The sequence below is a fragment of the Hoplias malabaricus genome, chromosome 6 (genome assembly GCF_029633855.1).
Source record: "Hoplias malabaricus isolate fHopMal1 chromosome 6, fHopMal1.hap1, whole genome shotgun sequence".
NCBI lineage: Eukaryota > Metazoa > Chordata > Actinopteri > Characiformes > Erythrinidae > Hoplias > Hoplias malabaricus.
In genome coordinates this window covers 31,687,399-31,709,046 of record NC_089805.1, presented here as the reverse complement: position 1 = coordinate 31,709,046, position 21,648 = coordinate 31,687,399, and the positions used below count along the sequence as shown (strand labels likewise).

Here is a 21,648-nt window from a genome sequence, read left to right as displayed (position 1 = left end):
ATAAATGTAACTATTATTAAGTTCACCAAATCACTGTTCTTCGAAGTCTTATTTTTTCTTCTTATTATTATTATTCTCTTCGCAATATTGTCAGCACTACTCTTCCTAGGGTCTTCATGCTACAGCCACAAAACTTCACATGTTCATAGATCCTATTTCAACTCAGGTTGCTTGTGCTTTTTGGAGCGATCCAAGTTACGTATTTTGGAATAAGAGCTTCCAAATTGGGAATTTTTCCCCATAGGAATGCATTGGTCAAAATTTCAATCTGCTCTAACTTGGTCAATTTTGAAGCTACGACCACAAGATTTCAGACAGCCGAACCCGGGCACACCGAGACCCATCACATAGAAAAGCAGGACCCAGAGACCCTGGTAGCAACGATACCACCTGCAGCGCCACTGTACAGCCCACTCCAATAAACTTCAGTTTTTGAAACTCTTAGTATTTTTGTATTTCACTTATATTTTTGCACTTTCTCTTTCATTATTGTATTTCTAACTTGCTTCCTAAGAACATATTTTCTTAAAAAAATAATACCATCTACTTAATAACATTTTCTTTAAGGCTTAAGACCTCCTGCACTCATCCCTCACCTTTAATCCCTCCATTCACTTAAATGGGGGGTGGCTAGGGTGTGTGATGTCATCACACTCTAGCTCCTCTGCTTGGAAAGCCTTTTCACTTTTCAGCCGAACATTTCCCCATAACTTCCTTATACTTTCACCTAGAAATTTCATTTAAATTTTAAAATCATGGCATGATCAATTATTGCTCAAAATGAAAAAAATATACACCAGATTGATCCCTAGAGTGTCCGTACTTAATTAAAAAATTAACAGGAAACTTTTTTGAGCTACACGAGTTTGTTTGGAGGGTGTACCCCCATAGAAATTCATTGAATTCTGAAACTCTCTCAGTCCTTCAGCTGTGTGTGTGTGTGTGTGTGTGTGTGAGAGAGAGAGAGAGAGAGAGAGAGCAGTTTGAGGGACACAGAAATATATAGGCAGTCTCTAAGATTTTAAAGGTCATCTTTAAGGTGGCTATCCATAAGGTGGCAATCAAAATGTATTGGTAGTCTTTTTAAGGGTTATTTGAAGTGGTAATTTATTTAATGTGGAAGTCTAATTTAATTTAGGCATTTTTAAGGTGGCCTTTTTCAAATTTCACCTTTCTAACACCTAGTGGCACACTGCGGAACAAGGACACAAGTCATACAGGCACAGAATGCCAATGCTGGAGCACAACTCTGCTGGTTTGCATCGTAATGAGGAGCAGAGCATATGTGAGCTCCCAAAATTAATCTCAAAGAACTAGGATTTTTTTCTCCACAGTTGTAGATCATTCAGCCTCAACATGAAATACATCTTCTTAAAGGAGGCCATGGGCTCAGAAATTGTCACACCCTGGAAACAAAATGGAAAGCTTGACACAAAAGGAATACTAATGCTACAGAAGTCATCCATTTTGTCATAACTCACATGTGACGGAAGATACTAAAATCCCACAGATCAAATGTAGTGTTCAGAATCACAGGAGTCTTCCAGTTTGAGGGGGTCTGTCTACACAGCAACAATACACATTTCTAGAAATTTGTAGCTGTGCTGGTTTGAGAGGATCAGGAGTTTTTAAACATTGTGTCCTATAATTTTCCACTCTGCTACACACTCCTACATCGTTGGTCCACCTTGTAGATATAAAGTCAGAGACAATAGCTCATCTGCTGCTGTAGAATTTGTGTTGGTTATCCTCTAGTCCTTCATCAGTGGACACAGGATGCCCCACAGGACACTGTTGGCTGAATATTTTTTGGTTGGTAGACTAGTCTCAGAGGTTTAAAACTCTAGCAGCACTGCTGTGTCTGATCCAATGTAACACACCCCAGCACACCACTACAGGGGCACTCCAACTCTCTTATACATACCTGCTCTGTGGCGGTACTGTGGTGGCCCAGAGGATTGTAGGACATTGTAAACAATCTTGTTTTAATGTATTGGTACTGATTACTGTATATATACAGCATAATCACTGAAGTATAGTTTAAGAACTCTTAAAGGTTAAGTATTAAAATGATAATACTGCTGCTTTAATCTTTGATATTATTCTTTTAATACTTTGATCTGAAACATTGCACAAGCTCTGCACACTCACTATTCGGCATGTTTCACTGCATGTTTTCAAGAGTTTGTGTGTGTGAAAGTGGGAATGTTTCTGAGAACACGAAGAACCCAAAATGCCCCCTCGAATGTCTTCCTCTCAGATGCCTAATGATTTTGGAATGGCTGTGTGTGTGAGTACTGCATAGCAATTCTCAACATAAGAAAAGAAATACAAAATATTCTTTATGGACATTTGCCTTGCCCCTCCAGTGCAGTCATTTTCGGACCATTAAAGTGGCAGTATGTAATTGAAGCAGAAAGGTAAAAATATGCTAAAACATGGTGTGTGTGTCACTCTGCAAAGCATGCAATATTCAGAGCTCAGTCATCCTGTTCAGGGCAGGAACACACCCTGGACAGAGCACCGGTCCATCACATGGCTTCACATACTCACCCAATCACTTACACACACACACACACACACACACACACAATGGACAGTTAGACATTTTCACACACCAACCCAGTCATTCGCATGCTAACATCTTTGGACAGTGTCACACAGCCATTTCACCTACCTAATATGTGTTTGGACAATGGGAGGAAACCGAAGTATTCGGATGAAACCCACACAGACAGAGGGAGAACACACCACACTCCTCTGAGTGCTCTGACGCCACCTGGTTGCTTGATTAAGTTCTCGGGAAAAGTGCTGGGGTCAGAAAGCTAAAGGACTTCTAAAACAGTCATGGAGCTTAGAGCTCCTCCTCCTCCTCCTCCTCAGCATCCTTTTTTTTACATTTCAGATATCCTAATGAGTATTACTGTAGGGTCGTGTTACATCTTCAGTCAGAATGATTCGCTGTCTAGCTGCTAAACACACAAACACACACTGCTGTACAGCAAAACTGCCTTCAGCCGGGATCTTTAAAAGTCATTGTTCCAGCAAAAATGGGGGCTGCAGATTGCTCTGCATTTAGTGTTTGTTAGACTTTAAACACCTTGCTGACACAACAGCCTCAATTAAGACTGAACAAACTTAATTGTGCATTATGCAGAGGACATATTCATCATGCTTCAGTGCCCATTAATGCCCACAGAATTATTCATGTCCCATGATTTATGAGGATCTGGGCATGGGATGTTTACTGAGTAAACTAACATGGACCTGCTGGGGATTTATGGGCTAGTGTAGCTGAACTATGTGGACATGGTTTAAACTCTAGCTGGACAAAGGCTGCCTCACTTTCAACTCGGACCAAGAATGGAAGGATGGACTGATGGAAGAAGGAAAGAGGGAGGAGGAGTGGATGAAGCGAATACGACAAAAAGAGGAGCAGGAGGATGGAATGATGGAGGAAGACAGAGAGGAAGTAAGAGAGGGAGGTGGATGGAGGACAAATTGGAGGAGGAGGACAAAAGAGAGTCCCAGAACATGGACAAGGAGGATGGAGTGATGGAGGAAGCGAGAGAGGGAGCAGACAGGCAGGAGGGAGCCATGGAGGGAGTGGCAGAAATAAAAAAATGAGGACATGACACACGGGTGTAAATGTAAACTAAATTTCACCCACACCGCCTCCACACTACGTCTTACTTATTACACCAAACCCCCTATACCCTTCACCCTGTGCCCTTCATCCTATAATCTACACCCTATGTCCTTGATTGTCTATAGATCTGCTGTGTATTCAGGAGACAGGAGCCTGTGCTTCATGTTTTATATCTGATCATATCATGGGCCTTGTTTGGGACACACACAGGTGTTAAGGGAGGAACTTATTCTACCTCATTTTTCTTTCAGGATTCATTCATTCACTTACTCAGTCAATTCATTCATCTTCTGTAACCAGTTTACCGTGAATGCAAGGCAGGAACACACTCAGGACAGGGCCTCAGTACACCACACCTCACCCTGTCACTCACACTCACACACACACATTTGTGAACAATGCCACACAGCCATTCCAAATAGCAGTGTGTGTGTTTGGATTGTGGGTGGAACCAGGAGTACCTGGAGGAAACCAACACAGACACAGGGAGAATCCACTGCACTCCTCACAGCGTGACCCATGGGGAGGATCCCACTCATTCATTCAAATTCATTCATTAATGTGGAAAAAAAATGAGCTACAGTAATTGGTTTTGACAGATACAATAACAGAACCAACATTTAGGTCAATGCTCAGTCCCATCTGGAATTAAGAGTATTAATAAGCAATGGTTCTACGTCGCACCAAAACGGATCTTCTGTTGTAACAATGTCCAGCTTAGAACAATAGAACAGTTTGTAATGCCATGAGAAACATTTCAAGAAGGTTCTAAATATTGTTGCAGTGTATCTCCATTTTTGTAAATTATTAGTGTACTACATAATTTGAATTTTTCGAGCTAAAAGCATTTGTTTGGAAGGTGTACCCCCTCCCAAAAGGGAGTATATTCGAATAACATACGGACAATAAAAGTCAGCAAGCAATGGCTTCTGTACTTGTAAAGTAAGTTTTACCTATAAACTGTTATAACAAAGTAACACTAAGTTTACTCCGAGAGATACATATAAAACCTCTATAAAATGGCGACCGCCGATTGCTCGTATGAATGCTCGTATGAACTCTCACACAGACTCATACACATAGAGCCTAATACATAGGAATAACAGCATATCCCACTAATTTAAGGAAGCCACGGATAAATGTGGAGTGTAAAATTTCATTCATTCATTCATTCATTATCTGTAAGCGCTTATCAGTTCAGGGTCGCGGTGGGTCCAGAGCCTACCTGGAATCACTGGGCGCAAGGCGGGAATACACCCTGGAGGGGGCGCCAGTCCTTCACAGGGCAAGTGTAAAATTCCAGGTGCAGTTTATTGAACAAAGTAGTCTAATGATAGCCTTTTAAGGTGGTAGTGTGTTTTTAAGATGTCTGTTTTTTTAGTTGGCAAATCAGTTAGGTTGGAAGACTAAATAAAATGGCTGACTTTTTAATGTGGTATTTATTTTAATGTGACCATTTCAATGAAGTTGTCGCTTACTTAAGGTGGAAGCCTGCAAAATATAATGGCAGAATTTTTAAGGTGGTATTAATATTAATGTGCCCATTTTTATGAAGTGGTCACATAAAGTGGAAGCCTAAATGAAATGGCTGATTTTTTTGCTGAGTTTATTAAGCGGCAATTAAGATGCTAGCACTACGTGACAAGCAAAATTCAAAGTTCGTTCACGAATTTTCCCCTTCAATGTATGATTATTATTTATTATTATTATTAAGGCATTCGTTTTGAGGGCTACTTCATGTGCTGGTGAGTGGTTAGAATTCGGTAGAAAGAAGCAAAGGACTTGGACTTGCTTTACCTAAATGCAAAGGGGTTGAAAGTTTAATAACTGGTGGCAAAATTAGTTCCTAACAGGTGCGTTACGCAGCGGGTTCAATACTGGTGAGGCAGGCATTTCTGCTCTAAGGAGAAGTCGATGACGACACTGTGCGGCTTTCTCCCATTGGTCAGGCGCTGTTCCGTTGCCATGCAAGAAGCGGTGTGGTTGGACACTGAGCCCCGGAGCTGGAGTCGCCTGTAACGGTAGTTTAGTCAGTTTATACCATTTTTAAGTGATTAGTTAGATGACGGAAGCCATGGTGTCGTACGTTTTCTGGCTTAATACATGTCTGAAGTCTTAACCGGACTGGTGCTCGTCATGATGACTGTGGGTTAGCGGTTTCGGACGGCGGTGGATACAGAGACGTCGTTTTCAGTGTGTGGCTCTGAGCGGGTCGAGCAGCGCAGTGCGTGTGTGACTGCGATGCAGTGACTGTAAACCTCGGCGTACTCCCACTGTTTTATTTAACAGCTCTAACGGGGGAAAGCGGTCCTTTCCTGAGCAGCTGCATCTGTATGAGAGAAGCAAAGGCATCGTGGGTTGAGGTCAATATCCCTCAGTAGTCCAGGTCGAGTCTTGTGCAGAACAAGGATCCAGGCGCTGGTCGTGTCCTCTTCTCGTCTAAAGAGGGACTCTAGGCGCTGATTTCATGGCGGAGATCACCGCGGACACAGCTCCACCGTGCCCCTCTTTCCTATGACTGGGCGCGGATAGCTTACCGCCGGCGGCCAACCAGCTGACGAACTTGGCTTTGGCCAGCCCCGCCGCCCGTGTGGCGTTAGCTCTCTGTTTTCTGTCGACGGAGAGCGAGAGAAGCTGGCGGCCCTCCGTCTGGAGTCTGATGAGAAGGATATAGGCGCCATGGCGTGGGTGCTGAAGATGGACGATGCTACGATCGAGTCCGGACTCGTTCATGACTTCGATGCCAGTTTGTCTGGTATCGGTCAGGAGCTCGGAGCTGGAGCGTACAGCATGAGGTTAGAAAGAAACTGAAATCGGCTTCTTTTTCCGCTCTACCTTCTAATGGTTCAGTGCTTTCGTTCTTGCACATCAAGGAGCTGAAGTTGACTTCTGTTTCTAATTCCCCTCCACCTTTAAATGGTGCATATTGTTTCTCCGTTTACGATGGAATGAAAAATTACAATAGGAGGTTAGCCTCTAAAGCAGCTCACTGGCTATAACTCACAAAGACACGTAGCTTTTTAAGTATAAGCTCGTCACGGCCAAGAATCGTGACTAGAAAAGTGCTAGCTAGCTTAGCAACATTAGACCCGAAGAAGCCAAGCCGTGGCCATTAGCCTCTCCTGTTGTAGCAGCGTTTCACTACATTTCTCTAATGTCTAATTTAGGTCTCACTTTTAATCTTCGCTGCAGTTGTCTGCACACGTTCAACACTAATTAAATTCCTCGTAGTTTGTGAAAACAGGGGCTGGACTCGGAATTAGTGAGCTCTCTTGTGTGGTGTTATTATTATAGTAGTGAACCTCAGAAGCTGCTTGGCTAGTTCGCTAACTTAAGGTTTTCAATACAAAATAATCAGACAAAAGCTCTAGCTGCTAAAGGACATCACTTCCAGCCACCCGCTCATTGTCTGGAACAACATGTTCTTTTATATCCCGCTCTCACTTTCTCTCGCACAGAACAAAGTCCCCCAGTTACTCCTCATAAACAAGTTGTGTGTTGTTACACTCCTGAAGCTCAGATTTACATATCGTTATACAATACTGCCCAACGATTTAGGCCCGTAATTACCTTAGTTATTCCCTTTATGGGATAAGTAAACATGCTGTCTGTTAAAACGCCATATGTATTATTTCAAAAATAAATACACAATTTCTTGTTTTCAGAGGAGTAAATATCTTGTGAGGTAGTTAGGTGGTCTTCTTGAAGCGTCCAGTCATGTCATACTCTTTTTATTCCATACCTTCATGAAGTTGGTTTTCTCTAACTATGCCCTAAACTTTTATCTGTACAACTGTGTGTTGCAGTGGTATATTAAGATTTTGGTCCTATACAGCTTCACTGCTTGTGCTTGAGATTGACATCCTCTTACTCTGTATATCTATATTTGCAATATGAGATCATATTAGTTCTAATCGTGGCAAACTTTCTCTTTATCATGAGTTACTAAGTGTGGCTAAATACAAGTTGTGGGATTGGGGCTTTATACCTGTATTCTGGCTAGTTCAATTGCATTCCTGTTTCTACTGATAATTTATATTGGAGAAGACCATCAGGATCAAAGTTTTCTGTATCTTTGCTGATTGTACATGTGGAATCAGGTACAGATGACTGTGCCATTTGCAGTAGTGAGCATATTCTTGTCAGACATGATAATGTTAACGTTGCTTCTGCTAATCAGCATTGATTGAGCGTACCTTGAATAACAAAGCTGCAAAGGCCATAGTACAGAAGTTTCACACTGAGAAAAGAAGGTGTTGGACGTAGGCCTTACATTTTCTCTTCAACACATGGGCAGTTACTTATTGTGCCATATTTTCAGGTTGCGCTTGGCACCATGTCGTCACTGAATTTCTAGACTGACACAAATGCATAGTAGCCACACACACTCACATAAGCATGTCAGCTCAAGTTTCCCTGGAATGGCAGCCCTAAGGTCTGGCAAGGTTTTGGGGTCATGATGGAAAAATCTGTATCAGCAATTCTCTCTTTCTAAACATTGCTTGGTTAAATCTCATACTGAAACTAGGTTATGATGTGATTTGGGAGTCGGTGGTTGAGTTCATTTTAATTCTAAGTTGAGACATTTTGAGAAAACAGTTTATGGACGCCCCTGAGTGCTACTTTTTTATTTATTTTTTAATTTGTCTATATTTTATGCAGCAAAACAGTTGTAAATGACTTTTAACTGGGCATTGTCCTAAACTGCCTTGATTCAATTGAATTAAAGAGACCACATTTCATTACTACAGCTTTCACACTAATATATTTAAATGTATTTCATTCAGCTTGGTCTGTTGTGTATCTTATTAAACTAGCAATCTTGACTGAAACATGATTTATAATGTTTGTGTAATGGCTATGTCTAAAATGTTGGTTTAATAGATAAATACATGTAAATGGGTTGGATTTTGTTTGGAGTATATGATCTGTGGAGTGAGCAGTATGTTTTAAAATAAAGTATAACATACTTTGTAAATCTTGTATAAATTAAAAAGTAAATAAAAACGGTGTTTTCCCTGATAATGGAGGTAAACAGTAGTCTGAGGGGATCAGATTCTCAGGCTTTCATTCTGTTATCAAGTTTCATGTTACCTCTCTTGTCACACAACAGCCACCAGTTTTCTACACCCCACCATCTTGGCTGTATTAATGTAAGCTTGGGTAAGATCATCCTTTATGTTTTACATTAAAAGAGGGAATGGGAACTGGTCAGTGGTGACAGTGTTGGAATTAGCTTAAGGCTCTTGGCAACAAGCATTTGATTGATGCCCAATTTGATAACAATCACAAGGCGTTTTAAAGGCAACATTCACGATTGTAATCAAAACACACTTTTTATAAAATTCATAAGATGTTTCCTAAACATTTCTGCTCTCCTGTTTGTTTGCATGCTCTGAACCGGTCTAATATGTTTATAATATGTTTAAGAAGACCCAGTGTGTCTTAAGGAGTTTATTTAAAAAAAAAAAAAAAAAAAAAAAAAAAACTACAAAAAAAACAAAACCTGTCTCTGTCCAGTATGATAGGCTTTTTCAATCTCTCTCTCTGCTCATGGCAGAGGCATTTGGAATTTGTTTAGACAATGGAGAGAACTCCACACATTGAACAGCACAAGCCAAGATGAGGATATGCTTTATTCCTGCTTCATATCTGGGTAATATTGAAAATTTTTTAAAGATCACTTAAGGAAGAATTGTCTCCAAATTCAGGAGACAGCTAACAGCATTACTGAAAAGGCTACAAAACCAAACAACTCGGGTTACAAATGGGTTTCTGTGGTAATTTTAAGGGTGAATAAAAACTTGCAGATAAGTTACACCATGTACACATTTTCCCCCCCCAAACAGTTCCATGTTAAAAGGCACAGAGCTTTTTTTTTTCTTTGATGGCCTATGCCGATTTTAGACAGCAGTAGTGGCCAATGGCTGATATGTAAAGCCAATATTCCCATTCCTCAGGCAGTTAATAAACTATTATAGGCAGTTATTATAACTATTATAAAAAAATGTTAGACTATTAACTGAAGAGTGCATGAGTCCCATTACTTTTGTCTTTTTAAACTTGTCTCCAGAGGTCTACTTCCATCAGATAAAATTTGGAGTTGATACCTTATACTGATTTGAAGTTATTCTAGCTGGAGCAGACAGTGGACAGATGGCCTCTCCAAGTGTCTCTTTAGACCCCAAGGTTTCCATAAGGAAAATAATTACTTTTACTGCAAAAATACAGTATATATACCTTGTCTAGACCTAATGTCAACATCTTAGTGTTTTTCTTTACTTTCTATGAGAAACTTGTTTCCTGTCCCTCACCAAGTGGCCATTTACCCCTCACCAAACAATAAAAAGCCTTAGTTATGGTGTGTTTTATTCTGATGTACTGAGTTTATTTCTGATGTTTACACTTGTTTCTCACTGAGTACAGTGTCCCTTTAAATGACTGATGTGTTAAAAGGCGAGAGCTGCACTCTGATTGGCTGTAGAGCAAGGCAACCTCCCCCACACCCCTGCTGCATTTAAATGTCCTCAGTGGAGGAAATGTAACTAGTAAAAGACATCTAAGGTTTCAAAACATGTTTATTGTTTGTGGAGCTTGTGGCTGCCAAACAGAACCGTTCGAGTCTCTCTCGCGGTGTCTGGGTCTGTTAGGCGCTGAAAAAATATGCGCTCTGCTGCATGTTTGTCCCTCCTCCTTGGGTGCACATTGCCATAACTGTGCCCCTGATTGGTCTAAAGACTTGATCGACATGTCGTTGGAAAGCTGAGGGCCTAAGCTACGTGGCAGTAGGGGTGACGTGACTCCACGGGGATCATATTTTAATTATTTTTTAAAAATGTGTACTATTTTCTCTGGATTTTTTTCGGCACAAACAAGAGGATTACTCACCAACAGTTTGACGGAGAGACTCAGATTTAGTCTCGTTTTGAAGGGGACTATCTACTCAAATATGGTGCTGTGAAAAATCTGGAAAAAAAAGTAATATTTTTTTCATAACAATTTCTGGGCAAGGTATATTTTGACCAGAAATACTTATTTATCGTATGGGATTATATATAAAATGACTGGCTAAATATATATAAAAAGAGGCTAAATAACGCTGGGTTTCTAGGTTATAACTACCAACTCGGTCGTTTATGATGCAGATTATTGAGTGTATGTTACAAAGAGCAGCCAGTAACAAATAGTGAGAGCTGAAGAAGAGAAAACAATTCATACCGTTTTCTTTGATGAGACATGATGCAGCTACATGTTGGAGGCTTGTACTCCTGTACTTGTGCGTTCTATGCCTGCCTGTAAGATGACAAAGATGGACACAGGGGACGCTCTAACAGCCAGAATGACGGAGCTGCCCACAGCATTGCCGATTATATAAACAATGCCAAAAATCGGCCGACTACTAAGAATGTACAAATAGTATTCAATGGTTCCCACACATTACGCATACACAACATTTTTCATTGGTGTCCCCATGCAGAATATGCTCGTTTCATGTGACTTGTGTCCCCACTAAGTGTATACAAAGTGTAATCCAAACTGGGTATATGCAAAGTTATTCAAGTAGTGTGTCTGTAGCTCTGGGTGTGAGTTAATGTTGTGCTGAAATGTTATCTATCATGTTGTTCCAGTGCAGCACAGGGTGATGGTTTAAGTTCGATTATTGTGCTGCCGATCAGGCTGCACTATGCAAGAAGCAGCTATAGAACAGAATGTTACAGTAGTGGCTGCTCAGGTTTCAGAGAGCACAGGCAGCTTCTTTGGCAACAGTAAAGTCACTGTCAACATGCTGACTCTGCTCCTTTTGGCCATAGAGTGTGTCCTGTGGGTGTGTAGGGGTTTGTTAAATTGCGGGAAGTCTAGGAAAATGCTGCATTGAAGGAGAATATTGTCTTATATGGTTATATTTTGGCTTTCAGGAATGCCTTTCAGAATTTTAATTTCAAACATTCACACCTCTTGAATTTTTAGTTTTATTGTGAATATTTAGGGGGGGTTATCAATATTGCAATTGTGGGTTGAGGCTGATTTCTAATGTTATCTATGTACACCTCTTAAGTATCAGAACTAAGGCAGATTTATTGTTTTAAATGACAGTGTTGTGGCAAGCAAAAATGGCAAATTGTGACAGTAAATTTATACTGATGACTTTAAAAGTTTTTGTCACCTTCCCAAGTAACTAATTTAATGTCTGTTTAGACCAACAGTTTATGAGCACAGGTTCTGACTTCTGGTTCCTCGCCCTTTCACTTCTAGTAGTGGAAACATAGTGCTGTTACATTTGTGGTTTAGTAGATTGAAAAGAAAGGCTGTGTCTGGTTGTGTAATGTTAGATGTCTGTAGGAATGAGGGGGATCCCCTGAGCTGGTCTCTGTGACAACTGTTTCCATAGTGACTGACAGGAAGAGTCTGTGTTTGGCTTGTTCTTGTAAGAGCTATTCTCATAGTGTGTCTCCCTCTCTATCTCTAGTGATGTGCTGGCTCTGCCCATCTTCAAGCAGGAGGATGGAAGCATTCCTGTCGAATCGGACAATAAGAATCCTCCTTTTCAGTACGTACTGTGTACTGCCACCTCCCCTGCTGTCAAGCTGCACGAGGAGACCCTCACCTACCTAAACCAAGGTAATCTCAGCCTGTGTGTTATACATTCTTATCTTGCTCATATTGCTGATTTTGAGATGAGCAGTCATTCTCAATTGACACATCAACTTTTTCCCACTTATTCAGGCCAGTCTTATGAGATTCGTCTCCTAGATAACCGGAAGATGGGGGAAATGCCAGAACTCAACAGTAAGACAGTGAAGGTGAGGATTTGTATGCTCTCACTTTTCAGAATATATCATGCATGTCATCAGACGTTAAAGGACACGTTTAATAGCTGTTTAATTTAGTTAAGTGTACTGTAACATGTGAAAAGTGAAAGATAGCAGTGTAAGTTTTTAAATGCATTGTGTGCATTTAAATGACTCCAAAAGAACCAAAATAGTATAGTGTACATTATAATATGTTTTGAAAAATTATCTCTACCAGGGTGTGTTCCTGCCTTGCACCCAAAGATTCCGGGTATGCACCAGACACACTGCAACCCTGAACTTGAAACGCAGTTTCAGAGAATGAATTATAATCTCAAATAATACGCAACTGCTATGAGAAGAGAATGGCAAAGTGTTAAACTAACACATTCACCTACAGAATATCACTACTTACTGCAGTAATATTATATTATGTTTGTAAAGGGTGGGTATATTAAAGTCTCTGCTTAAACATTTTGCCCTGTAATGTATGTTATGACAATACAAAGCAAGTAGCACTGTCATGTTCTGTCCAAAATACTTTCTGTGGAAAGCACTGGTGTTTTGTTTATAATAATATGGATTGGGCTTACTCTTTCTTTTGTGCCTGTGTGTAGAGTATAGTGAGAGTAGTGTTTCATGACCGGAGACTGCAGTATATGGAGCATCAGCAGCTGGAGGGCTGGAAGTGGAATCGTCCTGGTGATCGTCTGCTTGACATTGGTAAGACTGCAGTGAGATGACTGTTGTGACTGTTGTGATTACTTGCTGAGCACAAATGGCCTAATTCTAGCAGAAACACTGATTACCTTATGTGTTTTACAATTGGTGTAGATATCCCTATGTGTGTGGGTATTACTGAACCCCATACCCACCCCTCCCAGCTAAATGCTGCTGAGTTCCTGTGGGACGTCTCCAAGCGTGCATCTGTGTTTGTGCAGGTGAAATATTTCCTACTGTATAGCTTTTGAAAGTGGTTTATTATATCGAGACATAAAATGTCATGAAATGTTAGCTGAAAATTGTTGGTCAAGAAGAAGGTACAACACAATACAGTTGAAAAAAAAGAATGATCTTATTAAGTTAAATGATTGACACTAAAATTTGAATGCGTTAAAAGTTGGCCAGAATGTCATGGTTCTAACTTAATGAAGACATGCTTTTGTCATTCTGACTTGGATAAAAATCACCTGTAGCTTATTTTCATTTGCCTTGGAGCTGATTTCTATTTTTGGGATATAAATATTGCAGCTAACAATTTCAGTTAGTTTAAACTAAATATTAGAGGCCCAATGGGCTGATTTAGTTATTAAAATCTCCCAACTTATGACAAATAACCTGAGCTTGAATAAACAATCTTTATCCATTGCTGTCCTCTAAATGTTATAGCAATAGTCAGAAATCTTAAGACTTCATCTGTATCCACCAAGTATATGATAATTCATCTGTGTGCTGTCATCTTTTTGACATAAATATAGAATACGAAGAGCTAACACATGTTGAAAATAATTGTGTAGGTGTAACCACTTTTCTTGTGTATTTGTGACTTCTGTATTAGGTGCACTGCATCAGTACAGAGTTCACCCCACGAAAACATGGTGGCGAGAAGGGTGTACCGTTCCGCATCCAGATAGATACCTTCAAACAGGATGAGAACAGCGAGTACACACAACACCTGCATTCTGCCAGCTGCCAGATCAAAGTGTTCAAGGTAACAATAATGCTAACACAAGTACAAACAGTGTTTCAGTGACTTCTTTGTGTTATGTAATATATGAACTTAATCAGGGGAAAAACTGAATGAGACTAAAAATTCTTTTGATTTTTCAGCCAAAGGGAGCAGATAGGAAACAGAAGACCGACCGAGAGAAGATGGAGAAAAAAAGCGCACAGGAGAAGGAAAAATACCAAGCCTCCTATGATACTACTATTCTCTCAGAGGCAAGCACAGATCTAATGTGTTTGACTGGCTTCTGTTACCTCAGCCAGTTCTGTGGAGGTAGGCTAGCTATGCACACTAACTGATTTCTGTGCTGTGTTTCTGTAGACTCGTCTGGAGCCAGTGATAGAGGAGGCTGTGGAGCATGAGCTGAAGAAATCAAGTAAGCGTACGCTGCCTGCAGATTGTGGAGACTCGACAGCCAAGAGCAAAAGAGGCAGTGTAAGGGCACACATGCACTTTCTCTCATACCTGTGAGGGGTCAAATTTCAGTGCCCTTTCTGACCGTCTATGTCTGGGTTGATTATGTTACAGTAAACACTGTTCAGTTTTTACGAGTAAACCAGTTTCTATCCGGCACTTAACAATACTTCAAAATAGGATTTGTGAGAAAGTTACTGACAGTGCATAAACAGTTATAGTATACAGAGAATGGCTTCAGTTATAAGCCTTTCGTTTTCAGTAATACACATTTTGCAGTTCTGGATTGGCAGCTTCTATAGTAAAGGATCAGGAAATTGAAATCTCAATATTTAATGTATCTATTTAAGTAAATTAAATAAAATATTATTGGTTAAGCATTTTATTCCATGTTGGAGGGGCAGTTATGCACATGCCTTTAAAGAACTGCTCTGTTAGTTATTGACCTTTTTGACATAAAAACATTGATCAAGCACAAAAGCAACATTGCACATGGTCAGTAACTTATTATTCAGCCTTTTTTCCTATCTTTGCTTTTGTTTCTCTTCAGTGTTCTCCTTGGCCAGACAATGCTTATGTGAACACAAACACATCAGCTCCCCCTACCTTCACTTCAAACCCTTCTTACAGCAGCAGCAATGCAGTCCCTGACAGGTGACCAGAGCACAGCACACTTACACAAGCATGAGGTCTTAATTGAACATGGTTTCCACACATTTATAATCACATAGGAGGAAAATTCTTCAAATATTTTTTTAATCTATAAGGTTTCAAATCTGAATTGCTAGAATAGCACAATAATTAATTTAATCTCAAAATGCCATAGGTGATTTTATAACAAAAATTCATGCCTGCAGCAGGCTTATTACAGAGTGGCAGCACCCTGCACATATCAGCTAACTTCAACCCTAGTTCTACTTTAAAATATGCTTAAAAATTAGAGGGGCATATTGGGTGTGGCACTGCAGTGATCAGAGCATGAAAAAGGCAGCTGTGCATGTAAACATTGTATCTACAAAGTAAGCTAATGTTAAGCACTTGCTCTGCACTAGCGGAGTAGTCAATTCGCTATGGATAGAATTGTAAGTAGCATTATTCTATATCAAATTAAATGTGCATAGATTATAGATTAATCTACATGCATATGCCATATGTATGTTTCATATTTCCGAGACCACTTAAGGAAATCCAAATAACCAGACACCTTATTCAAAACAAAGCATTTTTTTCTGCATTTTCCCTTGGGATCTGTATAGTTCTATGTATACATCTGTCTATCACACACATTCTTTTTGTAAGTAGTGCCCTAAGTAGGCAATAGGCATCATTCGAGACTGGGCCAGAAGTCAAGTAATTTTTTGCACTGGCAATGCTGTTTCTTACTCTGACTGTACCGAAAAGGTTGTGAAGTTTCATGCATTCTCTGTGGTATACATTTTTTAAACACGTGCAATTTCAGACCCTTATTTGCACGGCATGTTGCTTTTTCTCTTTTGCCCTCATCTTATTGCTAAACTTTTTTTTTTAAATAAAGAGTTATCCTCTAGGCTCGGTTTATCCTTTAGAGGTTTATCCCCTAGGCTTGTTTGTTTTGCATATTTACAAGTGCAGCATGTGTGGAAGTCATTAGGGGACATTAACATCAATTGACTGATTTGAAAAGTACTTTGGTTCAAATGTGTCATCATCACAGTGGGTTGCTGCAGGATACTAACAATTTGGGGAAAGACTTTGAGCAGGGCTGGTATATTTTATACACAGTACTTTGCATTACTACTTAGTAGAAATTCTGTTATACGTATTTTTTTTATGAATTCTGCATTATTGAGTCAGTACAAAAACATTTTAGATTTTCTTTACTAATATAATAATACTAATATAAAACTGTTTAAACTGTACCCAGGACTAATATTTAAGAAAAAAAGGGGTGAAAAAAGCAAATTTTCATCACATATAATACTGACTTTCTTTCGTTTATTAATGTTTACTGCACATTGTTGTCTTTCAAGTAATATAGAATTTTTGAAGACATCTTTATTTTCCAACATTTTTTGCATGAATGAATTTGACAGAATGAGAAGTCGGATCTTAAATTCCAATGCATTTTTTTTTTCTTTCCTTAGTGAAGCGTCTTCACCTAACCACAAAGGAGATACCAGCATTCTAGTCACCATGGAGGTAGTAATGACTTTCCATACTCCTCTTCCAAAAAAAAAAAAAAATGCTATAGATGTTTTTCATATTTTGTTTGTTATAACTGTACTGTTATAACTTTCCCCTTCTTTATTTAAGTCTTTAAGCCCAACAGCTTCTATGCAGGAGGTGCAACAGTGGCTTCATAAAAACAGATTCAACTCCTATACCAGGATTTTTACACATTTCTCAGGTACTCTCTTTCTGCCTCTCTACCCATATAAGATTTAAGACAACAAACTGACATTTAAAGTGCAAAAATGACGTTACTGTGGCTGTGTTGTTGTGTCTTTTATAAGGTTCTGATCTACTGAAGTTGACTCGTGAAGATTTGGTACAGATCTGTGGGCCAGCTGATGGGATCCGCCTTTACAATGCACTAAAATCAAGGTAATTATTGAAGAGGTCTTTGCCTTTCTGAGTTGGTGTTTATCAGAATTTGATAAAGCCAGTTTATCAGGTTTGAGCTTGAAGTTTGTGCATGTGTGTGGTTGCAGAGCGGTTCGACCTAGGCTGACCGTGTATGTGTGTCAGGAATTATCTCACGATGAGAGCCCACTACTGGAGAGACGCTGTCCAAGCAAGAATGGAGAGCACAGCAGTCCCACAACCATTAATGGTATACTTCCATTGTGCAATGGCTAGATTTCTGTCTGAAAAGCCACAGTATTCATTTTTTTTATAAAAGCTTATTTTTCTTCCTTTTTTGTTTTTCATCAGTGCATTGGGTTTTCCAAATTTCTCCCCATTTTTAATCATTGCTGATTCGTCGTCTTGGCTAGATCTTCCCCAGTCTCAGAATGCTACCAAGCTGGGAGATTGAAAGCCAGCTTTTAATTGGACTGCTGCTAACTGTCATTGGAGAGCTACATTCTGAGACTGAATGCTGCCCAGTTCTGTAATGTTAGTTAACAGATGCTCATATTGGCTTATGTTGTGCTCACTGGGGATCAAATTTGGAATCTCTCCATGATAGGACATACACCTAGACAGTTTATTATCTATCAAAATCTATCTATCAAAATATTAGCCAAAAATATATATCCAAAAACAGTTTAAATTTTGTTTTGAACATATTTCTGTAGATAGATAGAATCTAAAATGATTAGTTTATAAGCCAACATGTTTTTTGCTGAGAATGATACACCACCTAAATCATACCTGTTCTGTGATGGTCCTGACCATTTGTAGAACTGGGTGAAATGTGGCCAAAATGGACTACAGTCTATAATTGTAGAACAAATTGCTCCTTTATGGTCAGTGGAGCTGAGAGAATGGACAGTGAGTATAGAAACAGATGTGGTCATGATGTTATGGTACATTGAATATAATAGATTTTATTTTTTTTCTTTTCAAGTTTATCATGCATTGTACCTTGAGGAGATGACTGCTTGTGAACTGACCAGAAAAATATCCAACGTGTTGAGCCTGCCTCTATCTCATATTAATCAAGTCTACAGGCAGGGGCCTACAGGAATACACATACTGCTCAGTGACCAGGTATAAAGTCATACACCCACAGGTTCTTGTCAAAGTATTTAATAGAGTATTCTCTGTTCATCTTCTCTCATCTGATAATGGTTACATGATGCCAGACTTGTGTTTTACATATTTATTTGCATATTATAATACATCCTCTGCATTTTTTCCACGTACCAGATGTAGCATGGAATTGATGCATCATAACATGCATGTTTTATGTCCTGAATACACACATGTACAATAAATGCTTAAGTGCGTGCTGTCTTTGTTGCAGATGGTTTCTAATTTCCCTGATGAGAGCTGCTTCCTTGTCAGTACATTAAAAGGTAATGAGCTAATCTTTTGTTTGTGGGCTCTTTTACCAGGTACAATTGACTTCATTCTCACAGCCACTCTTTTCCACCCCTGTGTGTTATTTCAGATGATACAAGCGATGGATTCCATCTGGTTCTGAAGTAGATACAGAAGGAGAACAAGCTGAAGGCGATGTGATATCACTGATGTTCATCACTGCCGATGATCATGCTCCCTTCATCCTTCTCTGTCCACATCTTTATGTCTCTCTCCTCATCTTATACAAGAGAGACTGAGCAGAGGTTGGCTAAGGCCTCCTAACTGTTAGAATCTGACTTAAGCGTGTACTTTGTTTCATATTGAAAACACTTAAACTGATGATTGTGTGTGTTGTGTATGAGAGAGAAGGGAGGCAGGGTTTGAAGCAGGTGCGTGTGTACATGTTTTTAACATAATGGGATAGTTAGAAGGGAGAGAGAGAAAATCAGAGTAATCTGAACTCGACTGCCTGAGCAGGAAGTTCCTGTATGGTCCTGGCTGAGAGGACAGTTTCCAAACTCTGGCCAGACAGTCCACACCTGGGACAAAAAGCTGCCCTTGCTTTATAGTTTGGTGACAGTTCAGTTTCCACTTGAATAGTTTACCATGTCCGTAATAGTGGCTGTGCTGTTTGATCACCTGGCTTGGATGTCTATCAAAAAATGGACTGCACATTTTTTCTTTTATTTGTTTTTGGGGTGACCGAGGACACTTGTGTCTGCACAGATTAAATGATTCCTGTGTGTTTGTGTGTGTGAGTGAGATCAACTGTAGCTTGTTATCCAGTTGTGAAGATATAGAGCTTGGGCAGTGTTTCCAGCTCATTTTACTTTTAAGTAAACTTGTAAAAGATGATGCACCTTTGTCTGCATCTCCTATAAAGACCAATCATGTCTGGTGCCATAAAGAACTGTTTACTAGATTCTGTTACGCAGTAGTGTCTGAGGACTGGTGGCATTTTTAATTTGTAATTCTTTGGGTTGAATTAAGCAGCTAAATGAAATGAAGTTTGGTCCTTGTTTTGCAATTACTTGTCAGAAGCTGGCATGAGATATTTTGCTTTTTTCCCCCCAGTGGCAAGAGCTATAATAGGAGGCAGGGAATAATCAGATATGGTAAGCATATAGATATACACATGTCTATAATTGTTATATAAATACATCTGTCACCTTCCATTGGGAAAAAATGGAGATTTTGTGCAGAGGCCCTATAATTGTTTGTATGTGACATGCTGCAGCTATATGTAGCCTAGCAGCAGCCAATCAGGGCAGGCTCTGTGTGATTTGTTTTCTTTTAGTGTTCTTTTCTTCATTAGAGACTGATATGATTGGTTGTCTCAGTAGTTCTGCATTGGGCAGCTGTGCTTTGGCATGTACTGTGTTTGTTTGCCACTAAGCATGGAGGGCAGGAATGTTGCCCTCTAATTGTATAAGAAGAATGACCAAGTATGCACTGACATGAACATACAAGAGCGCTGCTCTGTTGGATGTGTTAATGTACCACACTTGATCAGAATAATATGTAGACAGTGTTTACCCACCCTCCACACTTCTGCACAGGGGGCAACAAATAAAATGATTTGTTAAGGTGATGATGAATCAGCACTCATCCTCTGTGGATCATGTGGACTGTCCTATGTGTTTCCATGACAACGGTTATGGTACTTCCATATCACTGTGTCTGAAGGAGGCTTCTGTTGTAGTGGAGGATACTGGGATGTACACACTTCATGCCCGTACCAGAAATAAAATAATTTTAATACATCTTGTGTATTGTGTACTGATGCCCATTGCACGAGATACCATCTGTCCAGGGCCCTGAGTGAATGCCATTAAAAAAATAATAATAATAATTTCCATTTACCCCAGTTGCACTTAGAGTATTAATGGTCTGTTTTGATCCTACTCACAGTATCCTGATGAATAGGGATTGCCAATTTAAAAGGAAAGCATTGTCCAAACGTAGGCTTAATCCTTGATAAGGAAACCTAGTTGAATCTAGAAAATAATAATAAAAAAAGAAAACATAGTCTTACATGGTGGTTACCAAACATTTTTTGCAGTGCCCATTTTTGTAGATGAAAATATAATTGACAACCCACACATCTTTTGCTTCTAATCTAAACTGGAATGTATATCAATCATTGTACTTTATTCAGAACTGCAACTTCTTATTGAATGTAGAAATGTGAGAAAGCACTGGTTTAACACTGTCTTTGAAAACTGGATGTTATGAATTAACAGTGCAATTATGTAGTAAAAAAATATATAATACAAAAAGTAATTTGTATAGAAAAATATATGGTTTCTCTAAAGTTCAAACCAGCCTCAAAAATGACTAATTTTTACATTCTGTGCCCAGATTTGCCACCTCCAACTTGATGAATTGCCCTATTTACACTTAAATAATGATTAAAAATGTGTTTTTCTGTTAAGAAACTATTTAGCTTAAGCTTTATCTAGATTGGGGGGAGCAACCATAGCTGCAAAGGTCTGGTGTGGCTGCTGGATTTTAGTTCATTCAGGCCAGCGCACACCTGATTCCACTCCTTTAATTGGTTAGTCTCAGTAAAACAACTGATCATGTTGGAACAAAAACCAGCAGCCACACTGGCCCTTTGCGGATAAGATTGCCCACCCCTGATCTAGATGGAGGAAACTGGCCTTAAATGTCCAAAATTATCAAGGCACTCCATTAAATTTGAGAATTCAGCCTCTCGATTTGTACATGACTATGGTTACAATGCCCAATGCCAAGCCCTGGCTAGAGTATAAAACATTAATTATGAATGTAACTGGTGCTGTTATTTTCTAAGGCAGTAAACATGGATCCATCTTCCCTGGGCATAGCAAAAAATTATTTCAACAAAGTCACGAGTGACACTGCCCACCCCATAAGTGGGTGCATTCATGTAGTTGTCCCATAGAAACTTTGTGTTAATAGAACACATCATCCGAGTAACGGGACACACAAGTGGTCATCTGGTAGTCACAGAACCACAGTTGCATTCATAATTAATGTTCTATTCCATGCTCCCTGAGCACCGGAGGCTATGAATGACA

At 39.5% G+C, this 21,648-nt stretch overlaps 1 protein-coding gene across 1 annotated transcript; it reads left to right on the top strand.

Moving 5' to 3' along the window:
* The first annotated feature begins 5,609 nt into the window (after positions 1–5,609).
* On the top strand, positions 5,610–20,323 carry ubp1 (upstream binding protein 1). The gene is made up of 16 exons (XM_066674851.1): positions 5,610–6,444; positions 12,117–12,268; positions 12,374–12,450; positions 13,056–13,161; positions 13,273–13,379; positions 13,997–14,149; positions 14,269–14,379; positions 14,486–14,599; positions 15,129–15,232; positions 16,702–16,756; positions 16,871–16,964; positions 17,071–17,161; positions 17,269–17,390; positions 18,129–18,271; positions 18,528–18,579; positions 18,675–20,323. The coding sequence occupies exons 1-16, from the start codon at positions 6,329–6,331 to the stop codon at positions 18,710–18,712; spliced, it is 1,635 nt and encodes a 544-aa protein (XP_066530948.1). The 5' UTR covers positions 5,610–6,328; the 3' UTR covers positions 18,713–20,323.
* The last annotated feature ends 1,325 nt before the right edge of the window (positions 20,324–21,648 follow it).